This window comes from Chiloscyllium plagiosum, chromosome 1 (assembly GCF_004010195.1).
Source record: "Chiloscyllium plagiosum isolate BGI_BamShark_2017 chromosome 1, ASM401019v2, whole genome shotgun sequence".
Lineage (NCBI taxonomy): Eukaryota > Metazoa > Chordata > Chondrichthyes > Orectolobiformes > Hemiscylliidae > Chiloscyllium > Chiloscyllium plagiosum.
This window is the reverse complement of record NC_057710.1, coordinates 108,932,573-108,956,988: the sequence shown is the minus strand read 5'-3', so window position 1 is coordinate 108,956,988 and position 24,416 is coordinate 108,932,573. Positions and strand designations below refer to the sequence as shown.

At 40.3% G+C, this 24,416-nt stretch overlaps 1 protein-coding gene across 8 annotated transcripts in view; it reads right to left on the bottom strand.

Moving 5' to 3' along the window:
- Positions 1 to 24,416, bottom strand: part of ppargc1a (peroxisome proliferator-activated receptor gamma, coactivator 1 alpha) — a 697,135-nt gene that overhangs the window by 33,920 nt on the left and 638,799 nt on the right. For all 8 annotated transcript variants that reach the window (XM_043693928.1, XM_043693938.1, XM_043693948.1 and 5 more), the window contains 2 exons: positions 20,284 to 20,329; positions 20,100 to 20,173 (listed from right to left, as the gene is read on the bottom strand). In XM_043693928.1, coding sequence (XP_043549863.1) covers positions 20,100 to 20,173; positions 20,284 to 20,329 — 120 coding nt within the window. The remainder of the gene's footprint in view (positions 1 to 20,099; positions 20,174 to 20,283; positions 20,330 to 24,416) is intronic.

Sequence of the window (24,416 nt, the reverse complement as noted above, 5' to 3'; positions counted from 1 at the left end):
AAGAATAGGGATTTTGTAAGAAGAGGAGTGAAAGTGTCAGCACCATCCAAAACCCTATATAGGCCTTGTCCTCCTTGTTTCCAGTTAATGCAGCAGGCTCTCAGCACAAACTGCCATCCATGGGTCATCGTCAGTGACCATGAAATCATGCCTCATGCTGTAACAATGACAGTTGGGCTCACAGATACAGACAAACAACCAGATGAAAGGTAAAATTAGTGGCATTTCTAAAACTCTGCAAAGTCACATACATTGTCATCCATGTCTCCAAACTGCCCACAAAATGTTTTCATCTTCTGCTCCTTTCCCCTATTTCCTAGTGTAGTCCTAAGCTCTGCAGATGTGTGAATGAAGTCTGATTGATAGTGGAGCCCATTATTCCTGGAAGTTTGACTGGGTGATACAAGATCGACACAAAGCTGAGGGTTTTCATGCCACAGGTCAGTTTACCCTCCTTGAAGTTAACTTCCAAGAGATAGAAGACAGCAAACAGGGTGGAGGTGAAGGCGCCAGCCACCTCTGGAGTGTCCTGTGCAGAGACATCTGAGGCGGATATCTGTTGTTCCTCCTCTAACTAGGTGCCTACTGATTTAGATCACCTTGAGAGGAAGGATCACCTGGAGTTTGTACCACATTCTTTGTTCTTCACTCACCATGCCATCGGTCTCGAGGACCAAGTTTGGGGTGCTGCAGTGCAAGTGTGTATCTCTTCAGCAGTGTCTGAGTTTGATGTACCAGACTCTCTTTGGTAGCCACAAAGTTCCAATGAATACAGGCCCAACCTATTCAACTTTCCCTTACAAGATAGTCCTTCCATATCCGCCCAGTGAACTTTCTCTGTATCACCTCCAATGGCAGCATAATACCCTCCCGCCCCTCAGTAAGGGGCCTAAAATTGTCCACAATATTGTAACTGTGGTCTGACCCAGGCTCTGCAGAGTTTCAGCAAGTCTTCCCTCCCTTAATACTCTATTCCCTTTGATACTGCTGAAAATGTGTTGCTGGAAAAGCGCAGCAGGTCAGGCAGCATCCAGGGAACAGGAGAATCGACGTTTTGGGCATAAGCCCTTCTTCAGGATTCCTGAAGAAGGGCTTATGCCCGAAACGTCGATTCTCCTGTTCCCTGGATGCTGCCTGACCTGCTGCGTTTTTCCAGCAACACATTTTCAGCTCTGATCTCCAGCATCTGCAGACCTCACTTTCTCCTATTCCCTTTGATACACATACAGAGACAATAGAGAGGAGGGCAGGTATTTCCATATTGATTGAGGAAACAATGATAGCAGTGAGAATGGATGACATCTTGGAAGGTTCAATAAATGAAGCCATGTAGGTCGAAGCTAAATATACAGAGACAAACATGCTAGGTCTGTATGTTAGGCCCCTAAACAGTCAGAAAGTCATCAAGTCCCATCATCATCAAACTTGATAGCAGTTCAAACATGTAATTGCATTTCAAAGAAACATAAGAAAATAAGGCAGTCATAGTCAGGGATTTTAAGTATTAACTGGACCAAATAATTGGAAATGAGCCAAGGCAAGTGAAAAGCTTAACAGTAGATGAACATTTTGGAGATAGCAACCATAATTTAGTTAGATTTAGGATAGTTATGGCAAAGTATTGGAATGAATCAGGAATAAAAGTTTTAAACTGGGGAAAGACTAATTATGCTAAGAAACTATTTGGACTGGGAGTACATATTGATGATAAAACTGTGTCAGAAGGCATTCAATGAGGAAACTGAGAATACAGAGTAAATATGCCCCCATTAGGATAATAAGATCATTAACCCTGGATATCAAGGGACATAAAGTTTACGATTAAGAAGAAAAGATAGGCTTATGACATATACTGAGAGTTCATACAGCAAGTCCATTGAAAAGAATATATGTGCAAGGAGGGAACTCAAAAAAAAATTAGAAATGGTAAAAACAGTGGTGGGTAGAATAAAAGGAAACTCAAAAGCAGTTATTTAAAATGTATTAAAAAAACAAGATAATAACTAAGGAAAGCGTTGGGTTCATAATGAACTATAGGGACAATCTTCTTGTAGACCCAGAAGAAGACAGCAATGACTTTGTGTTGATCCTCACAATGGAAAAGGATGACAAGTATTGATATCAGGTGGAAGACTGTAATATTATAAACAAACCTAATATAGAGACAGGAAGTACTAACAGATTTAGAAGCTTTAAGGGTGGATAAATCTTCAGGGCTGTATGAAATGTAAACAGGATATTTGAGGGAGGCATGTGAGGATATATCAGAGGTTTTAGCTGCAATTTTAAATCCTTGATGGCTACAAGTCAGGCGGCAGAGGATTGGAAGACTGTTAGTGTTGTCTTATTATCAAAAGTTTGTCTCCTTTTATCAGTGCTTCCCTAATTTCAAATGTCTCATCTGAAAGATGGTCCTTCCTACATTGCAGCACTGTCTTGTGGGATGACCCTAGATTATGTAGACCAATGCCCTGAACCCACAACATATTAAATTTCTCAAACCTTTTCCAATAGTATTGTGAGACATTGACCAAATAATTCCACACTACATAGAAGGCAAACAAGGGTTCAGATTTTATACATGGAAGTAATTACCTCATTAGTTGTAAAGGTTTAAGTCATTACTCAAAAAAGATGACTACATTTCCTGGATTCAAAATTTCATATAGCTAAATGTTAGTATTTAAATTGTTACCTCTTAAAAAGGTATTTCTAAAATTACAGAGTTCCATTTGATATTTATTATCTGGATTCTTAGACATATGAGACTAGTTTCTTCATTATATCTTCAGGCATTGTCATTTTTCCTGGAACTCTGTATTTAATAATTTCAATGAAGTTTCTGCCAATGCCACAGTACTGAGATAGTTCTTATCAAAGTCACAAAAGACATCCAATATAATTGTGGCAGAGGTAAATGTTCCTTCTTCATCCATCTCAACCTATCTAAAGCCTTTGATAGGCTTGATCACACCATTTTTCTTTAACACTTTTCCACTGATGTCCAACTGGATGGGACTGCTCTCAACTGGTTCTCTTCTTACCTTTCTAAAAATAGCCAAGTTATCAATTTCAATGACTTATTCTCCAGCACCTATTTTGTAACCTCCGATGTTCCCAGGCATCAGTCCTTTAATTTCCCTTTCCTATTTCTCATCTACACATTGCCATTCAGTGATATCGTCTGAAGACATTTACAAGGATGACACTAGTGGTAAATTACCATTATCTCTCTCAACTCTTTCATTGTTGGTAGATTACTTTTCTGACATCCAGTATTGGATGAGAAGAATTTACTCCAAATAAATCATGGCAAGAGTCATGACCAGAGGGTATGAAGAAAATCAATCTACATTGGTTCTGCACCAAGAAACGTCTTGATTTAAAAATTCTCATCCTTGTTTTTAAATGCCGCCATGACCCCACACCTCCATGTCTATGTAATGTCATCTAACCCAGTTCCACAACCTTCTTTGATATCTGTACTCTTTTAGTTTTAACTGTCTGTGAATCCCCAATTTTAATTGCTATACCACCATTGTTGGTTGTACCTTCAGTTGCCTAGATGCCAAGTTCTGGAATACACTCTCTACACTTCTCTCTCTCTCTCTACTTTGCTTTCATCATTTAAAAGGTTTGTGAAAAACTTCCATTTTGACTAAGGTTTTGGTTATCTGACCATGTTCCCTCCATGTGGCTTGGTGTCATTTATTGTTTTATAATGGTCCTGAACAGCAACCTGGGATATTTCATTGTGTTAATGGGGTTAGATACATAGAAAAATGTTGTTTCATCTATCATACCTTCATAAGCATCATTATCTGTCCCAAGTGATCAAGACAGACTTTGAGTTTGACATATTCTTAAATCAATGTATAAATACAGGGGCCCTCCAGTTTTTGTTTTGAAATGCATGGATAAAATCAGTGCAGCATTTACAGCTCGACAAGCATCACACTAGACCTGTGGTATTTCATGCCACAAATACTGATTTACACAGAACAGTTCTCAACAAAGTCCTACATTTAAAATAAAGTCAGTTATACATGAGAATCTTGTGGCATGCAGCTCACACTGTGACATGCATCTTTTGGCGTCATACAGTTGCATTTAAAGTTGGTAATTTTCTCTGTTTAAGTTTATAGCATGAAGAAGGAGAACAGGGAAACAAACTCTTCTTTGAAGACTTGGAACTGGTAAAGATGAGTCAGTGGTGATTAGCTATGAAGAGTGGGATCAGGACGTGGAGCATGAGGAGAGGAAAATAATCCAGGGAACACAGAGATAGTTGGGGGCACAGAATAGCAAAGTGTAAAGGGCCTGGTCTCCTGGGTATGCTGGAGATAGCCTTTTAGACACCTCATGTTCTTATTTTGATGACTATGTCAGTTCTACCAAAATGTGTGTCCATCTCAGGTTGTTAACTGGCAGAATGCTTACTGGCCTTAGAGCTCCTCCACAGTATTTTAATTATCTGCACTGAGAATTTTCTAGGACGTTGTATTTTGCAATGCGAAGGAAGGAAGGGCCGGCGGAATCTGCAAGCATAGCCATGTGGCGAGTTCAACACTGAACATTAATATGAATATACAATAAAAAGGTTGTTTCTGTTGGTGAAGAATCTAGAAAAAGGAGGCACATAGTCTTGAAAGCCCCCATTCTAGGGGAAAAAAAGCCATTCACCTTATCTTTACCCCTCATGATTTTATAAACTCTATAAGGTCATCCCTCAACCTTCTATGCACCACTGAAAAAAATCCCAGCCTATCCAGCCCTTCCTTCTTACCCAAATCCTCCATTCCCAGCAACATTCTGATAAATCTCTTCTGAAGCTTCTCCAGTTTAATAATATCCTTCCAATAACTGAGCAACCAGAAATGGACACAGTACTCTAGAAGATGCCTCACAAATGTCCTATAAAACCTCAACATTACGTCCAAATCCTATACTCAAAGGTCTGAGCAATGAAGCATACTAAATGCATTCTTACTCACCCAGTCGACATGTGATGCAAACTTCAAAGAATTATGTACCTGAACCCCAATGTTACTCCGCTCTACAACACTACCCTAGGCCCTACATCACTCTGCTCTACAACACTACCCAAGGCCCTATGTCACTCTGTTCTACAACACTACCCTAGGCCTACGTTGAACTATATTAGTCCTATCCTTACTTGTTTCGCCAAAATGCAATACCTTGCATTTATTCAAATAAACCCCATCTGCCAAGCCTCAGCCCATTGACCCAATTGATCAAGATCTCTTCATAATCTGAGATAACCCTCTTCATTGTCCAATATACCACCAACTTTGGTGTCTAAATATTCCTTCTATATTCTTATCTAAATCATTTATATAAATAACAAACAAAAGTGGACACAGCACTGATCCTGTGGAACTCCATTGGTAACAGGCCTCCTGTCTGAAAAACAACCTTTCACTGTCAATCTCTGCCTCCTGCTGTTAGCCCAATTTTGTATCCAATTGGCAAGCTCACCCTGAATCCCATGTGATCTAACTTTTCTAATTAGTCTAGCATCCAGAACCTTGTTAAAGGCTTTACTAAAGTCTAAGTAAACAACATCTACCACTCTGCCTTCAACAATCGTCTTGGTTATATCCTCAAAAAACTCAAATCAAGTTTGTGAGATGCAATTTCCCTCACACAAAACCATGCTGACTATTCCTAATCATTCATTGCCTCTCCAGATACATATAAAATCATATCTTTCAGGATCACCTCCAACAAGTTACCCACCAGTGAAGTCAGACTCTCAGGTCTGTAGTCCCCAAGCTTCTCTTTTACATCCCTTCTTAAACAAAAAACAAGAAATTAGGACTCTCCAGTCATCTAGCACTTCCAAAGAGTCACAAAGTCCTACAGTACGGAGTTGGGCTCTTCAGTCCAAATTGGTCCATGCCAACCAAAATGTTCATCCATGCCAACCCTACTTCCCTGCACTTGGCCCATATCCTTCTAAACCTTTCTGATCCACATATTTGACCAAATGCCTTTTAAGTGTTGTTAATGTACCCGCCTCAATCACTTCCGCTGGCAGCTCATTCCACATGAGTACTACTCTTTGTGTAAAACAGTTGCCGTCCAGGTTTCCTTTTATTTTTTCCGTTCTAACCTGAAACTGATTTCCTTTAGTCTTTGGTTCCCAACCATGTGAAAAAGACTGAGGCCCTATCCATGCCTCTCATGATCTTATACACTTCTATCAGATCCCCCCTCAGTCTCCTATGCTCTAAAGAAAAATGTCCTAGCTTGTCCAACCTCTCTCTATAAGTTAGACCTTTGTAAATTTCTTCTGCACTCTTTCCAGTTTAATAATATCCTTCCTACAGCAAGGTGATCAAAACTGAACAGAATACTCCAACTGTGGCCTCACCAATTTCCTGTACAACTGCAACATAACTTTTCAACTTCTACACTCAATGCCCTCACTGAAGGCCAGTGTGCCAAAAGTCTCCTTCACTGCCCAGTCTACCTGTGACTCCACTTTCAGAGAACTGTGCACCTGAACTCTAAGGTCCCTCTATTCCACTACACTCCTTAAGGCCCTACTATTCACCATTAAGCTCCTACCTTGATTTGACATTCCAAAATTCAAGACCTCACACTTTTCTATATTTCTCAGCCCACTTCCCCAATTGATCATGGTCTTGCTACAATTTCTGACAACCTTCCTCACTGTCCATTATATTGCCTATTTTAATGTCATCTGCAAACTTATTAATCAAGCCTTGCATATTCTCATCTAAATCGTTGATCTAGATGACAAACAGTGATAGGCCCAGCACCGAACCATGAGGCACTCCACTAGTCACAGGCCTCCAGTCCAACGAGGATCCTTCCATTATTACCCTGTGCTTCCTACCATCAAGCCAATCGTATCCAATTTGCTAGCTCCCACGCGGTCTAACCTCTCAGAGCAGCCTATCATGTGGGACCTTATCAAATGCCTTACTGAAATCCATATAGACTATGCCTACCAACCTGACCTTGTCAGCCTTCCTGGTTACTTCATCAAAGAACTCTAACAAATTTATTAGGCATGATACCCAAAGCTATGCTGACCATTCCTAATCAAACCATGTCGCCTGTAGTTAAAAGTTATACTATCATTAAAGGGATATTGTTGAGCAAACTTGAGGGTCTAAAGGTAGGTAAGTCCTCATGGAATGCATCCCAAGGTACTGAAAATATGGTGGAAGCTTTTGTAGCTGTGTTAGTGATAATTTACCAAACTTCACTGAACTGCAGGCAGGTCCCAGCAGATTGGAAGACAGCAAATGTCACACTGCTGTTAAAAAAGGGTGCAGGCTAATAGGCCAGTTAGCTTAACATCTGTAGTTGGGGAAAATGCTGGAGACTATCATTAAAGAATAGTGAGATCTCTGGATGGAAAGGGTTCCATCAGGTAGACACAGCATGGATCTAGGAAGGGAAGGTTGTGCTTGACAAGCTTACTGGAGTTCTTTGAGGATGTAACAAGCACAGAGGATGGAGGGGAGCAGGTGGATGTTGTATACTTGGATTTCCAGAAGGCGTTCAATAAGGTGCTGCTTAAAAAACTCATTCAGAAGTTAAAAATGCATGGAGATGCAGGGAATGTACTAGTATGGATAGAGGACTGGTTAATCAATAGAAAGCAGAGAGTTGGGATAAATAGGGGTTTCTCTGGTTGGCAATCAGTGGTGAACAGGGTGCCACAGGGGTCTGTGTTGGGCCCACAACTGTTCATGATATATATATATAAATGACTTGGAAGAAGAGACCAAGTGTAAGATATCCAAGTTTGTTGATGACACTAAATGAGGAGTGGAAGGCAAACGGTGCAGAGGGTGTGGAGGGTCTGCAGAGAGATTAAGATAGGTTAAGTGAGTAGCCAAGGGTCTGGCAGATGGAGTACACTTTGGAAGTAAAAATAGTAGGTCAGGGTATTATTTAAATGGCTGAACATTGCAGCACGCTGTTGTGCAGAGGAACTTAGGAGTGCTTGTACATTAGTTGCTAAAAGTTGATTTGCAGATGCAACAGGTAATCAGGAAGGCAAACAGAATATTGTCTTTCATTGCTAGTGGGACTGAATTTAAGAGCAGGGAGGTTCTGCTGCAATTGTACAAGGTGTTGGTGAGGTTGCACCTGGTGTATTGTGCGCAGTTCTGGTCTCCTTATTTAAGGAAGGATATACTGGCTTTGGAAGCAGTGCAGAGGAGGTTCACCGGGTTGATTCTGGAATGAGGAGATTACCATATGAGGAGAGGTTGCGTGGGATTGTACTTGCTAGAATTCAGAAGAATGAAAGGGCTTCTTAGATAAACATATAAAATCATAAAAGGGATAGGTAAGGTAGAGACAGGCAAGCTGTTTATGCTGGTAGGTGAGACTAGGACTAGGGGACATGGCCTCAAGATTAGGGGGAGTAGATTTAGGACAGAGATGAGTGAGAACTGCTTTTCCCAGAGAGTTGTGAATCTATGGAATTCTCTGCTCAGGGAAACAGTGGAGGCAGCTTCATTAAATATATTCCTTACACAGTAGGATGGGTTTTTGCATGTTAGGGGAATTAAGGGTTATGGGGATAATGCAGGTAGGAGGAGCTAAGACGATGGATAGTTCAGTCAAGATCTTTATGAATGGTGGAGCAGGCTCGACAGGCCAAATGGCTTAGTCCTTCTATTACTATGAAACTATAATACAAATATTTATGCAAGGAGTCCTGTAATTTTCTCCCTAACTTCCTGAATCATCTAGGAGCAAGATGAGGGGAAATATCTTCATTCAGACAACTGTGAATCTTCTAAAATCCATACTCAGGGGATCTCAGATGCTCCACAATTAATTGTTTTCAAGGCTGAAGCAAATGGATTTTTAGTCACTCAAGGGATGCAGATGTAAAAGTGAAACTGTGATAGCAGATCAGTCATTATCATATTGAAAAGTGGAACAATGTGCTATTTCGTGAACTATTGCATCTATTATTTGTTATTTATATTTTGGGACCACTGATTGCTGTACATCCAATTATGCAGATCAAGTGCTCTGCAATGATCCAGTACTGCAGGCACACACATTCATTTGAGCACAAAAGAAAATTAATTTGGCAATAAAGGGTTTTTAAGATAGGAAACAATGTGTAAAGTCAAAGAGCAAAAATAAACATAAGAGCTATTATAAAGAATACAATTAAACACTGCCATTGTAGGTTTCAACTATATTCAATTTTATGTTTCAACTGTTCCAATTAGGTATGTAATATTTTGATTGTACCACCTTAGTTGGGTGTACTGTGTCATTTTAACTCTGTTTTAATTCCTAAAGTGTTTGTTTGAAGTGCTTCTACTGTTACATGCACTAATTTGTATGCGGTCAGTGGAAAATATGCAGGAAGATTGTATGGAATGCCAAAGTCACGAGTAAGTCTCTCATAAGAGGGAGGCATTCTTCATAACATGGCTCACTATTGAATATTCAGTTTAGTGAAGCGTTTAGTCTAACAGTTTATTGAAACAAGAATGTTGAATAAATAATAAAGAAACCTAAAACTGCAAAGACATATCAAAATGTTTATAAATTACTGGGCAATGTGTAAAATTTAAAATCCAATTTCAGCTTTCATGGCTGATTTGATGAGCACTTATATGGGGAAATAGAACTTTGTTTAGAAATAGCATCTAGCCACCATATCTTAATCCTAATTATCATAAGCTCCAATGTTTTCATTTTGAAGAGCAAAAAGCTCTTTCTATTTAGTGCTATCTTGATATCAAGATAGCACTAGATATTTAGTTTTACATTAGTTTTGCTTTACAATTAACACTTAAATAAAAGGAAAATTTCATGGCAAGCATATGGTTACTTAAAAATAATACATTTGTGATGATGTTACTTATGAAAACAACATTCTGTCTACATTAAAGACTGTCACCCTTCATTTCACCAGTACACTTATTTAATTGTGCACATGCATTTGCTCAAATATCCTATATGACTGTTCCCAAAGTGAGAGATTCATATTTCTGCAGCTATGGCCAATGTCTCTAAGAAGTATTTTATTCTTCATTATTGTAATACCACATTTCTAGTGGTGAAAACCTTTTTCTGACCTCCACCTCTCCATCTCTGTAGTCCAGGGGCTCTCAAACACAAGTCTCTTTGATGCTCAGACTCATATACCACCATTCACTTTCCCACTGTGCAGTTCTCTTCTCAGAGGGACACAATTGAGATGCGGAGGACAGAAACTCACTATAATTGGAGGAATAGCGAACAATGAGAAGATTCATGTGCCATATGAATTTGAGCACTAGCACGGCAGAAATACAAAGCCAGCAGCTGCTGAGTTGTTATTTGAATGTGAGAAAAGGCCACTTGACTCACAGGTCAATCTGGAACTATCTAACAAAAGGTACAAGAGAATGAGTGGAAGTGCGGAGTTGGAAAGACAGGATATTGATTGAGAGAGTTAATGGTGGGAAGTAACAGTAGAAACATTTAGGGGACAGCGATCACTGTATCAGAAGTTTTAGGATGAAGGTGGAAAATTTCATTGGTCAATCCACAGTGAAGTTAATTAACTAGCAGAGAGCAGAATTTCATGGGGCAAGAATATAGCTGGGCCAGATAGATTGGAGTCAAAGTTTGGCACAAAGGACTATAGCTGGACAATGGGCTTCCTTTAAAATGTAGGTAGGTCAAGCAGAATCATGGTATATTCCCTCAAAAAGGGAAAGGTAAAACAAAGAAATTCTAAACTCTCTGCATGACAAAGGAAATAGTAATTAAGTTAAAGAAGGAAATGTGTGATTAGAGAGGAGTCAGTTAGGATGCACGACTGAGATTCAAACTAAGAACAAAAGATTCACTTGGGAAGTGAAAAAGCAAATATAGGAAGTGAAGTGGGATTATGAAAAGTACTGGTAGCTAAAGGGAATCGTAAAGTCTTCCATAACCACATCAATATAAAAATGCTAAAAGAAGAGTTGGGTCAATTAGGAACTGAAAAGACGATTTATACTTAAAGGAAAAAGTCGAGGTTGAGGTATTAAATTAATACTTTGCATCTGTACTTGCCTACAAGACCAAGCCATGGTGGTAAAGGAGGAAACTAATCAACTTTAAATTGTTCCAGTGACTAAGAGGGAGTGAATAGAGGAGATGTCAACATTAAAGGTAATTACGCACAGGGGACTACATGTGATACATCTAAGGATAGTGAAGGAAGAGGGTGGAAATTGCTGAGGCACAGGCAATTATCTTTCAGTCTTCCCTGGGGATGGTAGTGAATGACTGGAGAATACAAATATCGCCCCTTATTCAAAAAGATTATAAAAATAGGTCCAGAAGTTACAGATGAGTCAGATTATATTTGATAGTGGGTAACTGTCTAGAAACAATTATTTGGGATAGAATTAATAGTGGGTTACTTTAGATGTTTTAGCATGGATTTCATGAAAAATGGTGTCCAACTAATTTGGTAGAGTTTTTCAAAGACTTAATGGAGAGTAGTAATGAGGGCAAGGATGCTGGTTGATGTATTTATATTTTCACATGATGTGGATTACTGACGAGGACAACATTTATTGCTCATCCCAAACATCAGTTCAGTGTCAACCATGTTGTTGTGGGTCTGAAGTTACATGAAGGCCAGACCAGGTAGGGATTGCACTTTTCTTGCCTGAAAGACATTAATGAATCAGATGGGTTTTTTTCCTCCAACAATCAACAATGATTTCATGGTCACCATTAGAGTCTTAATTCCAGATTTTTATTGAATTCAGTATCCATCATCTGCTGTGGCAAGATTTAAATCTAGTCCCCCAGAACATTTCTTGGGTGTCTGGATTAATCACTTTTCTAATGTATGTTGTGTACAGGGGACAATTTCAAAGCTCACAACTGACACAAAACTTGACAGAATTGTAAACTGTGAAGATGCAGTCCTTCACAAGGACATTGAAAAGATACCTGAAGGTCACTTCACCTCAGGCAAGAGGAGAGTGCGAGAAGCAGAGCCCTTCATGGTAACCTCAGCCAGTGTGGGAATTGAACATTATTAGCATTACACAGCATCACAAACCAGCCAGTGTGTCTAGTTCTGGACATCAAACTATAAAAAGGATGTGATTGCATTTTGGAGTGTGCAGGAGAGGTCAGCGGGAATGTTTCTAAGTTTGAGATACTTAGTTATGAGAACCACTGGACATGTTCAGACTAATTTCCTTGGAGAGAAGGCTAAGTGGATATTTTCTAAAAGTTTTCAAAATCATGGGGCATCTTAAAACAGTAGATAGATAGAAATTGTTGCTCTTGGTAAAAAGAAGCTGGAACCACACAGTTTAGGTGTTTTCTGGAAAAAGTCAAATGGGTGAGAAATATCTTTTGCAACATAGCAAGTAGAGTCAGAGATATGCAGCATAGAAATTGACCCTTCGGTCCAACCTGTCCATGTTGACCAGGTATCCTAAATTAATCTAGTCCTATTTGCTAGCATTTGGCTTAAATATATGAATCACAGATCAATTGGTTTGCAGGTGCAGCAGGTAATTAAGGCGGCAAATGGAATATTGTCATTGATTCTGAGAAAAATGGACTTTAAAATCAGGGAGGTTATGCTGTAGCTGCATACGGTGTGTTAGTGAGGCTACACCTGGAGTACTGTGTACAGTTTTGGTGTCCATACTTGAGAAAGGATCTACTGGCACTGGAGGGGGTACAGAGGAGTTCTGGATTTGGTAGTGTTGGCTTGTAAGGAGAGATTGATTAGACTGAACTATACCCTTTGGAAGCTGGAAGAATGAGGAGAGATATTATAGAAACTTTTAAACTTATGAAGAGATTAGATAAGCTAGAAGCAGGGAGGCAGTTTCTATTGACAGGTGAAATTAGAGCAAGGAGGCATAGCCTCAAAAGGGGAGCAGCCAAAGGGTTGTGAATCTGTGGAATTCCCTGCCCAGTGAAGCAGTTGAGGCTACATTGTTGGATGTTTCTAAGAAAAGATAGATCAATTTTTGAACAGTAAAGAAATTAAAGATTATGGTGAACAGGCATGTAAGTGGATCTTATTGAATGGTGTAGCAGGCTCGAGGGACAAGATGGTCTACTCCTGCTCCTCACAGTGCCAGGGACCCGGGTTCGATTCCAGCCTTGGGTGTAGGTTAGGTATGGTTGTCAGCGGTAAATATAGGATAGGGGAAAGTGAGGACTGCAGATGCTGGAGATTAGAGTCAAGATTGGAGTGGTACTGGAAATGCACAGAAGGTCAGGCAGCATCCGAGGAGCAGGAAAATTGATATTTCGGGCAGAAGCCCTTCATCTGGAATGAGGCTGGAAGCCTCGGGGGTGGAAAGATAAATGGGAGGGGATGGGGCTGGGGAAAAGGTACCTGGGAGTGCAATAGATGGATGGAGGATGGGGTAAAGGTGATAGGTTGGAGAGGAGGGTGGAGCAGATAGGTGGGAAGAAAGGTTGTCAGGTGGGACAGGCCATGAGGATGGTGCTGAGCTGGAAGTTTGGAACTGGGGTTCGGTGGGGGGAGGGAAAATTAGGAAACTGGCAAAGTCCAACTTGATGCCTTGGGGTTGAATGGTTCCGAGGTGGAAGATGAGGCATTCTTCCTCCAGGCGTCAGGTGGTGATGGAGTGGCAGTGGAAGAGGCCAAGGACCCACATGTCCTCGGCAAAGTGGGAGGGGAGTTGAAATGTTCGGCCCCAGAGCGGTGGGATTGATCGTTGCGGGTGTCACGGAGATGTCCCCTGAAGCGCTCTGCGAGACGGCGTCCAGTCTCCCCAATATAAAGGAGACCGCATCGGGAGCAGCGGATACAATAAATGACATTTGTGGAAGTGCAGGTGAAACTTTGATGGATGTGGATGGCCCGTTTGGGGTCTTGGTATGGAGGTCGGGGGAGGTGTGGGCACAGGTTTTGCAATTCCTGCAGTGGCAGGGGAAGGTGGGTTGTTGGGGGCATGGACCTGACCAGATAGGGAACGTTCTTTGTGGAAAGCGGATAGGGGTGGGGAGGGAAATATATCCCTGGTGGTGGGGTCGGTTTGTAGGTGGCGGAAATGTCCGCACATGCTTTTCCGGATAGTTATGGTGGGGTGGAAGGTGAGGACCAGGGGGTTCTGTCCTTGTTGTGGTTGGAGGGGTGGGGTTTGAGGGCGGAGGTGCGGGACATGGATGAGATGCGTTGGAGGGCATCTTTAACCACATGGGAGGGGAAATTGCGGTCTTTAAAGAAGGAAGCCATTTGGTGTGTTCTGTGAAGGAACTGGTCCTCCTGGGAGCAGATATGGTGGAGGCAGAGGAATTGGGAACACGGGATAGCATTTTTGCAGGAGGTAGGGTGGAAGGAGGTATAATCCAGGTAGCTGTGGGAGTCGGTGGCTTTGTAAAAAAATGTCAGTGTTGAGTCGGTCGTCGTTGAAGGAGATGGAAATGGAGAGGTCTAGGAAGTGGAGGGAGGTGTCAGAGATGGTCCATGTGAATTTATGGTCAGGGTAGAATGTGCTGGTGAAATATAGGATAGAGGGACGTGGAATGGATCTGGGTGGGTTACTCTATGGAGGGTTGATGTGGATTTGTTGGGCAAAAGGGCCTGTTTCCACACTGTAGGGATTCTGTGATTCTTTAAATCCTTCCTATTCACATACCCATTGAGATATCTTTTAAATATTGTCATTGTACCAGCCTCCACCAAGTCCTCTGGCAGCTCATTCCATTCACACATCACCCTCCATGTGAAAAGGTTGTCCCTTAGATCCCCTTTAAATCTTTCCCCTCTTGCTTTAAACCTACACCCTCTAGTTTTGAATTCCCTGATCCTGGGAAAAAGACATTGGCTATTCACCCTATCCATTCCCTCATGATTTTATAAACCTCTGTAAGGTCACTCCTCAGCTGCCAATGATCCAGGGAAAATAACCCCAGCATATTCAGCCACTCTCTATAGCTGAAACCCTCCAACCCCTGCAACCTGTTCTGAATCCTTTCAAGTTTCCTATAGCATGGAGACCAGAATTGAACACAGTATTCCAAAAGTGGCCTAACCAATGTCACATACAGTCACAACAGGACCTCCTAACCTCTATACTCAACGCATTGACCAATAAAGGAAAGTGTATCAAATGCCTTCTTCACTACCCAGTCTTCCTGTGACTCCACTTTCAACAAACTATGAACCTGCATCCCTCAATCTCTTTGTTCAGCAACACCCCTTGGAACTAACCATTAAGTGTATAAGTCCTGTCCCGATTTGCCTTACCAAAATGCAAAGTTTCACATTAAATTCCATCTGCCATTAGCCCATTAGATCAAGGTCCCATTGTACTCTGCAATAATCTTTTTCACTGTCCACAATACCACCAATTTTGGTATCATCTGCAAACTTACTAACCATATCTTCTATATTCACATGCAAATCATTTATACAAGTGATAAAAAGCAGTGGACCCAGCACTGATCCGTATGGCACACTGCTGGTAACAGGCCTCTGGTCTGAAAAGCGATCCTCCACCACTACCCACTCTGTCTCCTACCTTCAAGCCAACTTTGTATCTAAATGGCTAGTTCTGCCTGTATTCCATGTGATGTAACATTTCTAATCAGTCTACCATGTAGAACCTTGTCGAACGTCTTTCTGAAATCCATATAGATCACGTAAACAGCTCTTTGTTACTTCTTTAAAAACCTCACTCAAATTAGTGAGACACAATTTCCCTCGCACAAAGCCATGTTGACTATCCCCAAATCATTCCCTTCCTTTCCAAATACTTGAAATCCTGTCCCTCAGAAAACCCTCCAACAACTTACCCACCACAGATTCACTGGTCAGGCTTCCCGGTCTTTGCTTCCCTAATTTGTCCTTACCACTTTTCTTAAATAATGGAACCACATTAACCAACCTTCAATCTTCTGGCACTTTGCCTGTGGCTATCGATGATTAAAAGTCTCAGCAAGGGGCCCAGCAATCATTTCCCTAGCTTCCCACAAAGTTCTGGGGTACACCTAATCTCATCCTGGGGATTTATCAATCTTTATGCATTTTAAAACATCCAGCACCTCCTACTCTGCGTAATGGACATCTTTTCAAGATATCACTATTTATTTCTCCAAGTCCTCTAGCTTCCATATCCTCCACAGTAAAAACAGACATGAAATACTCATTTAGTACCTCACTCATCTCCTGCAGTTCCACATACGGAGAGACTTGTTGTTTAAGAGGCCCCATTTTCTCCCTAGTTACTCTTATGTCCTCAATGTATTTGTAGAATCTCTTTGATTTCTCCTTAACATTATTTGCCAAAGCTATCTAATGTCCCCTTTTTGCCCCCCTGACTAATCATCTAACCTACACATCCCTGAACACTATGGGCAATTTAACATGGCCAATTCACCCAGCCTGTACATCTTTGGATTGTGGGAAGAAATCGGAGCACCCAGAGGAAGCCCATGGAGACACAGGGAGAAAGTGCAAACTTCACACAGACAGACAGTGGCCTGAAGCTGGAATTGAACTCAGGTCCCTGAGCCACCACTCAGCTAACCACTGAGCCACCATGCCATCCCATCAAAATTGGCCTTCATCCAATTTAGAACTTTCACTTTTAGATCAGGTCCATCCTTTTCCATAACTATTTTAAGACTAGTAGAATTATGATCACTGGCCCAAAATGTTTCCCACTAACACTTCAGTACCTTGCCCTGCCTTACTTCCCAAGAGAAGGTCAAGTTTTGCTACTTCTGCAGTAGGTATATCCACATACTGAAGAAGAAAACTTTCTTGCACACATTTAAATTCCTCTCCACCCAAGCTCTTAACACTATGGCAGCTCCAGTCTATGTTTGGAAAGTCTAAACCCCCTACCATTACCTTTTATTTTTACACATATCTGAGATCTCCTCCTTACAGATGTGCTTCTCAATTTCCCATTGAGTACTGGGGGGGTCAATTATACAATCATAATAAGGTGATCATCCTTTCTTATTTCTCAGTTCCACCCAAATAACTTCACTGGACTCCCAGGAATACCTTCCCTAAGTATAGCCGTACATAAGTACATTAAAAAAAAGGAGCAGGAGTAGGCCAACTTGTCCATCGAGCCTGCTCCGCCACTCAATAAGATCATGGCTGATCTTTTTGTGGACTCAGCTCAATTTACGCACCCACTCACCATAACCCTTAATTCCTTTACTTTTAAAACATCTATCTTTGCCTTAACAAAACATGCCACTCTCCCTCCTCTCTTGCCCTCCTTTCTATCCTGCCTATAGCAACTTTACTTTGGAACATTAAGCGGTTAGTCCTGCCCATCTCTGAGCAATGTTTCTGTAATAGTTATGATATTCCAGTCCAGTGTCTGAACCATGCTCTGAGTTCATCTGATTTGCCTCTCAGGCCCCTTGCATTGAAGCAAATGCAGTTTATTTTTTCAGTTCTATCTCATTCTCTGCATTGCTCTCGAGTGTTTGACTTGCTCCTCTTCTCAACTGTACCAGCTTCAGACTTATCTCTTTTCTCACTATCTCTTGGAGTCCCTCCCATTGCCCACTACTAGTTTAAAGCCTTCCAACCAACACTAGCAAATCTCCCTGCCAGTGTATTGGTCCCCTTGCAATTCAGGTGCAACCTGTCCTTTTTATACAGGTTACTTTTACCCTAGAAGAGATTCCAATGATCCAAAAATGTGAATCCAACTCCCCTGGACCACCTGCTCAGCCATGCATTCTTTTGCTCTATCCTTCTATTCCTACTCTCACATGTGGCACTGGTAGCAATCCAGATAGTACTACCATTAAGGATCTACTTTTTAATCTCCTGTCTAATCTCCTACATTCTCTCCTCAGAACCTTGTCTCTTTGTCTTCCTTTATCGTTGGTACCAACATGTACAATGACCTTCTCCTAGTCACTCTTCAGTTTGAGAGTATTCTGCACCCTCTCCAAGTCATCCTTGACCCTGGCTCCAGGGAGGCAAACTCACAATTCTGATGTCTCACTGTCAGTTGCAGTAACGTCTGTCTGTGCCTCTGACTATACAATCCCCTAACACAATCAATTGTTTGGAACCTGACATACCCCTCATTACAGTACAGTACCAATACAGTCTCGGTACCAGAAACCTGGCTGTCAGTGCTAAATTCTCCTGAGAACCCATCACCCTGACATTTTCCAAAACTGCATACTTGTTTGAGATGGCGATAGCCACACAAGACTCCAGCACTATCTGCCTATTCCCCTACTTTTCCTGGAGGTAACCCATCTACCCAACTGTATCTGAGGTTTTTCTACTTGGCTGAAACTGCCAACCATCACACCCCTGACCCCAGTAGATTCCTCATTGCCTCTAACTGCTGCTCCAATTGATCCATGTGATCTGATCGGATTAGTAACCAAATACACTTCCTGCAGACATAATTATCAGGAACATTGAAATTCTGCCTAATCTCCCATATACGACAGGAAGAGTACATCACACTACTAAAGGCCATCTCTGCATCTTAACAATCTACAGACGAAGAAAATAGCTTCAGTCTTACTGTTCTAAAATCACTGCTCTAGGACAACTTAATACTTACATTTTATATTGAAAAAATGTTTAATCAAGAAACAGATCCTAGTAAAGTTCACTCTAGTCACTATTGTAGATTTACAAAAAAATTACAGATTAAGATTAGCTGATCCCCAAGTATGAGTAGTTCCGGTAATGAGTTATCGCTTAGATCAGCAGTGAAATTTCATTGTTTGTTATTCCTTGACTGAACTCTGATTCCACAGACGCTTGTCACATCACAGCCAGTCAGCTGTGGAAGTTCACTGCTCGTTCTTTTTCTGAACTCGAGAGCCGTTCACTGACCAATCTCCCATGTGGCCTTCTCCTCTCTCTCTTTCTCACCTGGTTAAAGAACTGTTGATCTTTTTTCAAAGTTCCAAAAACAAAGAAAAACTTATAATCAATAATTACTGCTCCAAGAAATTGAAGAAATCAGCTCCAGCACTGAAAAAAAATTCAAAAAAAAAGGAGCAGCTTTTAACAGCCACAATTTTGTCCTGTTCACCATTTTGGAATCCTATCTTAAGAACTATTTATCTCAAGTAGTTGGGGTCTAGAATGCACTCTTTGCAAGTGCAGTGAGGCAGGGTCAATTCAGGCATTAGAGAGAATGTTGGATGATTACTTAAGAAGAAACAATATGGAGAGTTACAGGGAAACAGCAGGAGGCTGGCACAAAATTAATATGCAGACACAGTGGGGCAAATGGCCTCCTTCTTCACTGTAACAATTCTGTGATTCTGTTTTGGAAAGAGGCGATGCTGATTATATGAGGGACATGGAGATGGACCTGCTGAGTGAGTAAGGGTGAAGAGGAGTGTGATAGAATGGGAGTTCATTGATATATCTGTTAACTCACAAATGTTTTCAAAATGTACTGATCAACATTGTGCAATTTGTTTCATTGTTGTACTATTAACAAATAATATAGCTAAGATATTTAAATTATTTTCAATATCCTAATAAGCATACATTGAACACAGAACAAAATGCAAGTTTGCTTCCAATGATCATACAACATGGCATCAAATGGTTTGAGCTTTTCTTTTACAATCTTTTCAGTTGTGGTTATTTTCACCAGTTCAAGCATGTTATGATTCATCTCCAGAGCAGATGGGACTTGAACCAGATCTGCTGGCCCAGATGTACAGCCAAGCACTATCACTGTGCCATAAGAACATATCTTCGCAATTGTAAACTTCCTGTTCACTTGAGGGGTAGTTAAAACAATAAACTGCAAAACATTCATAAATCTGAATAGTGTACATAAGCAAAAAAGTTTGGAAATCACTGTCCTATTAAATGTTGTGGCTACTAGTACCATGAAGAACCATTACCATTTTTGTAAAATACACCAATGAGAACCTAGTATGCAAATAAACAGATGGTAGCATACGACAACTTGGAAAATACATCAGGGAAATCTCTGCTTGGAATAATACCACAATTTGGAAAATATAATGTTAGTACTGAATTGTTGATACATTTCCTAAAGAACAATCAATAGTAAAAGTAAAGCATTAATATGTCTTACCAGCAGTACCAGAGAGTTGGACACTCAGGGTACGTTCAATAGTCTTGGTCTCAAATGGGGAACCTTTAGGATCACTGAAAAAGTCATTTTGTCCTTTTAATTGTATGATTATTTTGCATTAAAAATCAAATGCATTGCTTTCTTCAAGCATGAGCAGTTTAAAAATATTTTACAAACATCTTACTTTGATGATTCTGGAGTCAATGGCAGGGACAGAGTCGTCGGCCGAGCTGTAAAAGAAAAAAACGAAATATTTAGTTCCTAATCCACTATGGTGGACTTTTCCCTTCCTTGGTGTGGTGTGAGCAATGGGGAGATTCATGGGATGTCGAGAAAAAGTTTTGCAATTTTCCCGTAAGCCTGAAATAAAGACATCAGAACTTCATCTCTGAACAGCAACTACAGCAAACTTTTTATTCACCACCAAGGGACCAGGAGTATGCTGGTTGATCAAATATTCCAGATAATCAAGAGGTACACATAACGTCAGCAAATCTTCACTAACTAAAGCTTCAAGAGACCAAAAAAGCAATGTAGAAACACACAGTCTGTAATAGAAATGTAATGCATGGGGTATACACATCACTGTTATACTGTATTTACAGCATAAATACTCTGATATCGTGGTATTTGAGGTATATAACTATACTCAGTTTATTAAGAATACTGGTTGATAAGGTGCCAGTTAAAACAAAGGTACCTTATTTTTATATATTTCTATTTAAAACCTCACCTCATCATATTTATACATCACTTCCAATTCTCTTTTCCTTTACCAAGAAAGTAAATGGCACATGTAAGTGAGAGCAGACGTCTGGACACTACCGCTCTCAGATTCCTTGCCCTGGCCATCTTCCAACTATTTGTTCACCACAATATTTTGCATGCCCCACAGTGCACCATCCTCCTTAACCTTTCACCTTTGCAAATTGATATCAACAAACCACTAGCCCCACCATGTCAACATATTTACTCTAGGAGAAAGTGAGGTCTGCAGATGCTGGAGATCAGAGATGGAAATGTGTTGCTGGAAAAGCGCAGCAGGTCAGGCAGCATCTAGGGAACAGGAGAATCGACGTTTCGGGCATTAGCCCTTCTTCAGGGCATATCTACTCTAGGACCAACATTCACACCACTTTGGCTTTTCAACATTTTAGTTTGTAGCTTATGGATCCCTCGAACTTGCATGCTTCTGCCATGTTACTTTGTGTGCAGGGATACAGATACAGCTCATGCATCTGTGCAGGATGCATCTTATGGCTTGCTAGTTTGCTTTCATAGTGCTGTTCACTTTGTGTTTACTTGGAGACGGCCAGCCTTCTTTTACCTCACATTGCTTTCTTAGTGTACACTGCCTTCAGCATTGACATGGAGACTGCCAGCCACATGTGAGTCTCATTGCATTTGAGAAAACAGGATCTTCAGTGCTCAATTACAGACGACCAACCTTGGTGGTTTGCATTGCTTTCTGGCACACAGGCTTTTCAGTGCTCAACTGCAGGTTGTCAGTCTCTGTGGCTTGCACTGATTTTTCGTGCAGAGACAGAGGGAGACAATCTGTCACAATTTGGAAGACTGAGCAGTCAAGAAGGTTGCTATGTTACTTTGTGGTGCCATGCAATACGCATCAACAGTGTACACTAAAAACACACAGAATGTGCTTCAAGCAAATTGCCATGTGTGACAATCAAAGGGAGTAGTCTTTAGGGGCTCATGGTTAAATGAGCAAGCAATTCTATCCTACCAAGTCAGTCCTTGGAGTTTTCTGAATAACGGTTAAGGGAATTATCAGGAGACAGTACACAGAATCCTAGGGAAGGCAGAGACTCAAGTCTGGGAATTAACATAATTATAAGAATTTGCTAAGGGAACAGTCATTGAGATATTAGATAATTCCAGATAGAAGCATGGTACCTCAAAGAATAAGTGGAAACTAGGAACTCCAAGTCGGGGCATTCTTATGGTCACTCAGTCCTCCACATAGGGTGACGGTACATTGGAATTTCTAAAGTCATGGGTTCTCAAGGAAAAATGGACACATTAATTATGGTATGAAGTGTGTTTTATGAAGAAAGATTAGTTAGGCTGGGTGTGTTTTTATAGAGATCAGAAGAAAGAGGAATAAATTGATTGAAATTTATGAGATCTTGACTGGTCTTGACAAGGTGGATGTAGCAAGTATATTTACTTGTGGGAAGTCCAGAACTAAAGCACACAGTTTTGAAATTAAGGATTATCATTTTAGAACAGAGTTGAGAGCATTTTTTTCTTTCTCAGAGGGTTGTGTAACATTGGAACTCTCTCTCCGAAAGTAGTAGAGGCAAGGTTATTGGATACTTTCAAGGCAGAAGTAGGTAAGATTTTTGTTTCACAGGGGAATCAAAGATCATTGGGTATAGGTTGAAAATGAAATTAGGAACGCAAACAAATCAGCTATAATCTTATTGAATAGCATAGAAAGCTTGAAGGGCCAAATGAACTACTTAGATTGCTAATTCATGTTTATATGCATGTTTGTATTTTGTAACATGAGAGTACAATGTGGCACAGGGATTTTAATGGAGGTCATCCACTTTGGACCTTAAAGAGATAGAACTTTCTAAATGGTGAAGTGAGAAACAGTGAAGATCAAGGAAGCCAGATCATGAAATTTCACTATTAAGTGCAGAAAATAAGTTAAAAAGAGCTACTGGAATTATTATCTTCACACTAGAAAAACAAAAAACAAGAAAGTTAAAAATTACACGAGTTACATATCGAAGGAGCAGCATTCTGAAATCTAGTACTTCCAAATAAACCTGTTGGACTATAATCTGGTGTTGTGTGATTTTTTTTAACTTTTTCCACCCCAGTCCAACACAGGCATCTCAATATCAAGAAAACAAGAAGGTAGAGGTAATAGTTCACTCTACAAAGCTCTGGTTAGAACACACCTCGAATGCTACTAGTAGTTTTGGACTGCACCTTAGGAAGGATATATTATCCTTGGTGGGAGGGCCGTGCAAATTGTTTGAAAGATATTTAGACTCCAAGAATTAAGCTATAGATTTTTGAAGAAATTTTTGGGATCCTGGACTTTATAAAATAGAGGTGTTGGTTATGAATGCAGAGAGTTTATGATTAGCCTTAATAAAATACTGATTCAGTCTCAACTAGAATGCTTTATGCTTTAGAAAGGGTGCAGAAAAGATTTGTGAGAAAAATGCCAGAAATAAAGGACATTATTTATGGCATAGATTGAAGAAACTAGGGTTATCTCTTTAAAGAAGAGAAGGCTAAGGGATGATTTGATAGAGGCATTAGAAGTCATGAGAATCTGGACAGAGTAGTGGAGGTTCAAAAACAAAATGCATGCACATGCTTGAACTATGAACTAAAAATAGAAAATGCCAAAAAAAACTGAGCAGGTATGAAGAAAGAAACAGATTTATTGTTTCAGGTTAAAAACATTTTGCCAAAATCTAACAGATAGAGATTAACTGTGCTCATTGGCAGAAGAACTGAGACCCAGAAAGTATTTACAGTTTAAAAAAAAGACTATCAATACTTCCATCATCTGATTTTTCTTCAGGAGACCTTTCACAAGATAAGTATGATTTTAAAAAAGAGACATATTGACCTTAAAGGCTGCAGTGATCACCTGACCACAAACTGGGGCAATCCAAAGAAATTAAATGGAACGCATGAAACCAGCTGCATTGAATTACCACTTTAATTATGAGGTACTAAAATTCTGGAGATGCCAAGAAATTTGCATCTCTTGTTTTATTCACACTTAAAGGATGAATACATATATTGGAAGGTGAAAGGTTGTCTACAGCTATTTGGCTTGAAATGAAATAATGACACCCTAAATAGTGACAAAGATATCAGAATCTGCAAAGGAACTGTATACAAAGAGCAGCCTTTGAGCAACAATGGAGTAAGAAAGTAATATTGACACATAACAGCAAGAATAACGAAAGCTCTTCTCTCCCTTTCCCCTCAATCTCAGAAACCAGCATCGGTGGAAAAGCAACTTGGAAAAGTTACCATTCATCCACTCATCCAGGTTATCTGCAAGCTTAATCACTCCTGAAGAAAAAGGACAACAGCTAAGTTGTTGGAACTCAGGTTTCATTCATGCTTTAAACTCAACTACCCTTACATACCTGTCTATATACAGAGATCTTCCCTTTTGAAATTTATTCCTTAGGTTGTGTGTTGGTGTTTGATATCACTTTTACACCTTTTTCAGGATATTAGGTCACAAAATTCCTCTTTCTTTTATTGAAAAGAACTGACTCCTTCATTTTGACTGAGTAAATTAAGTTTTGC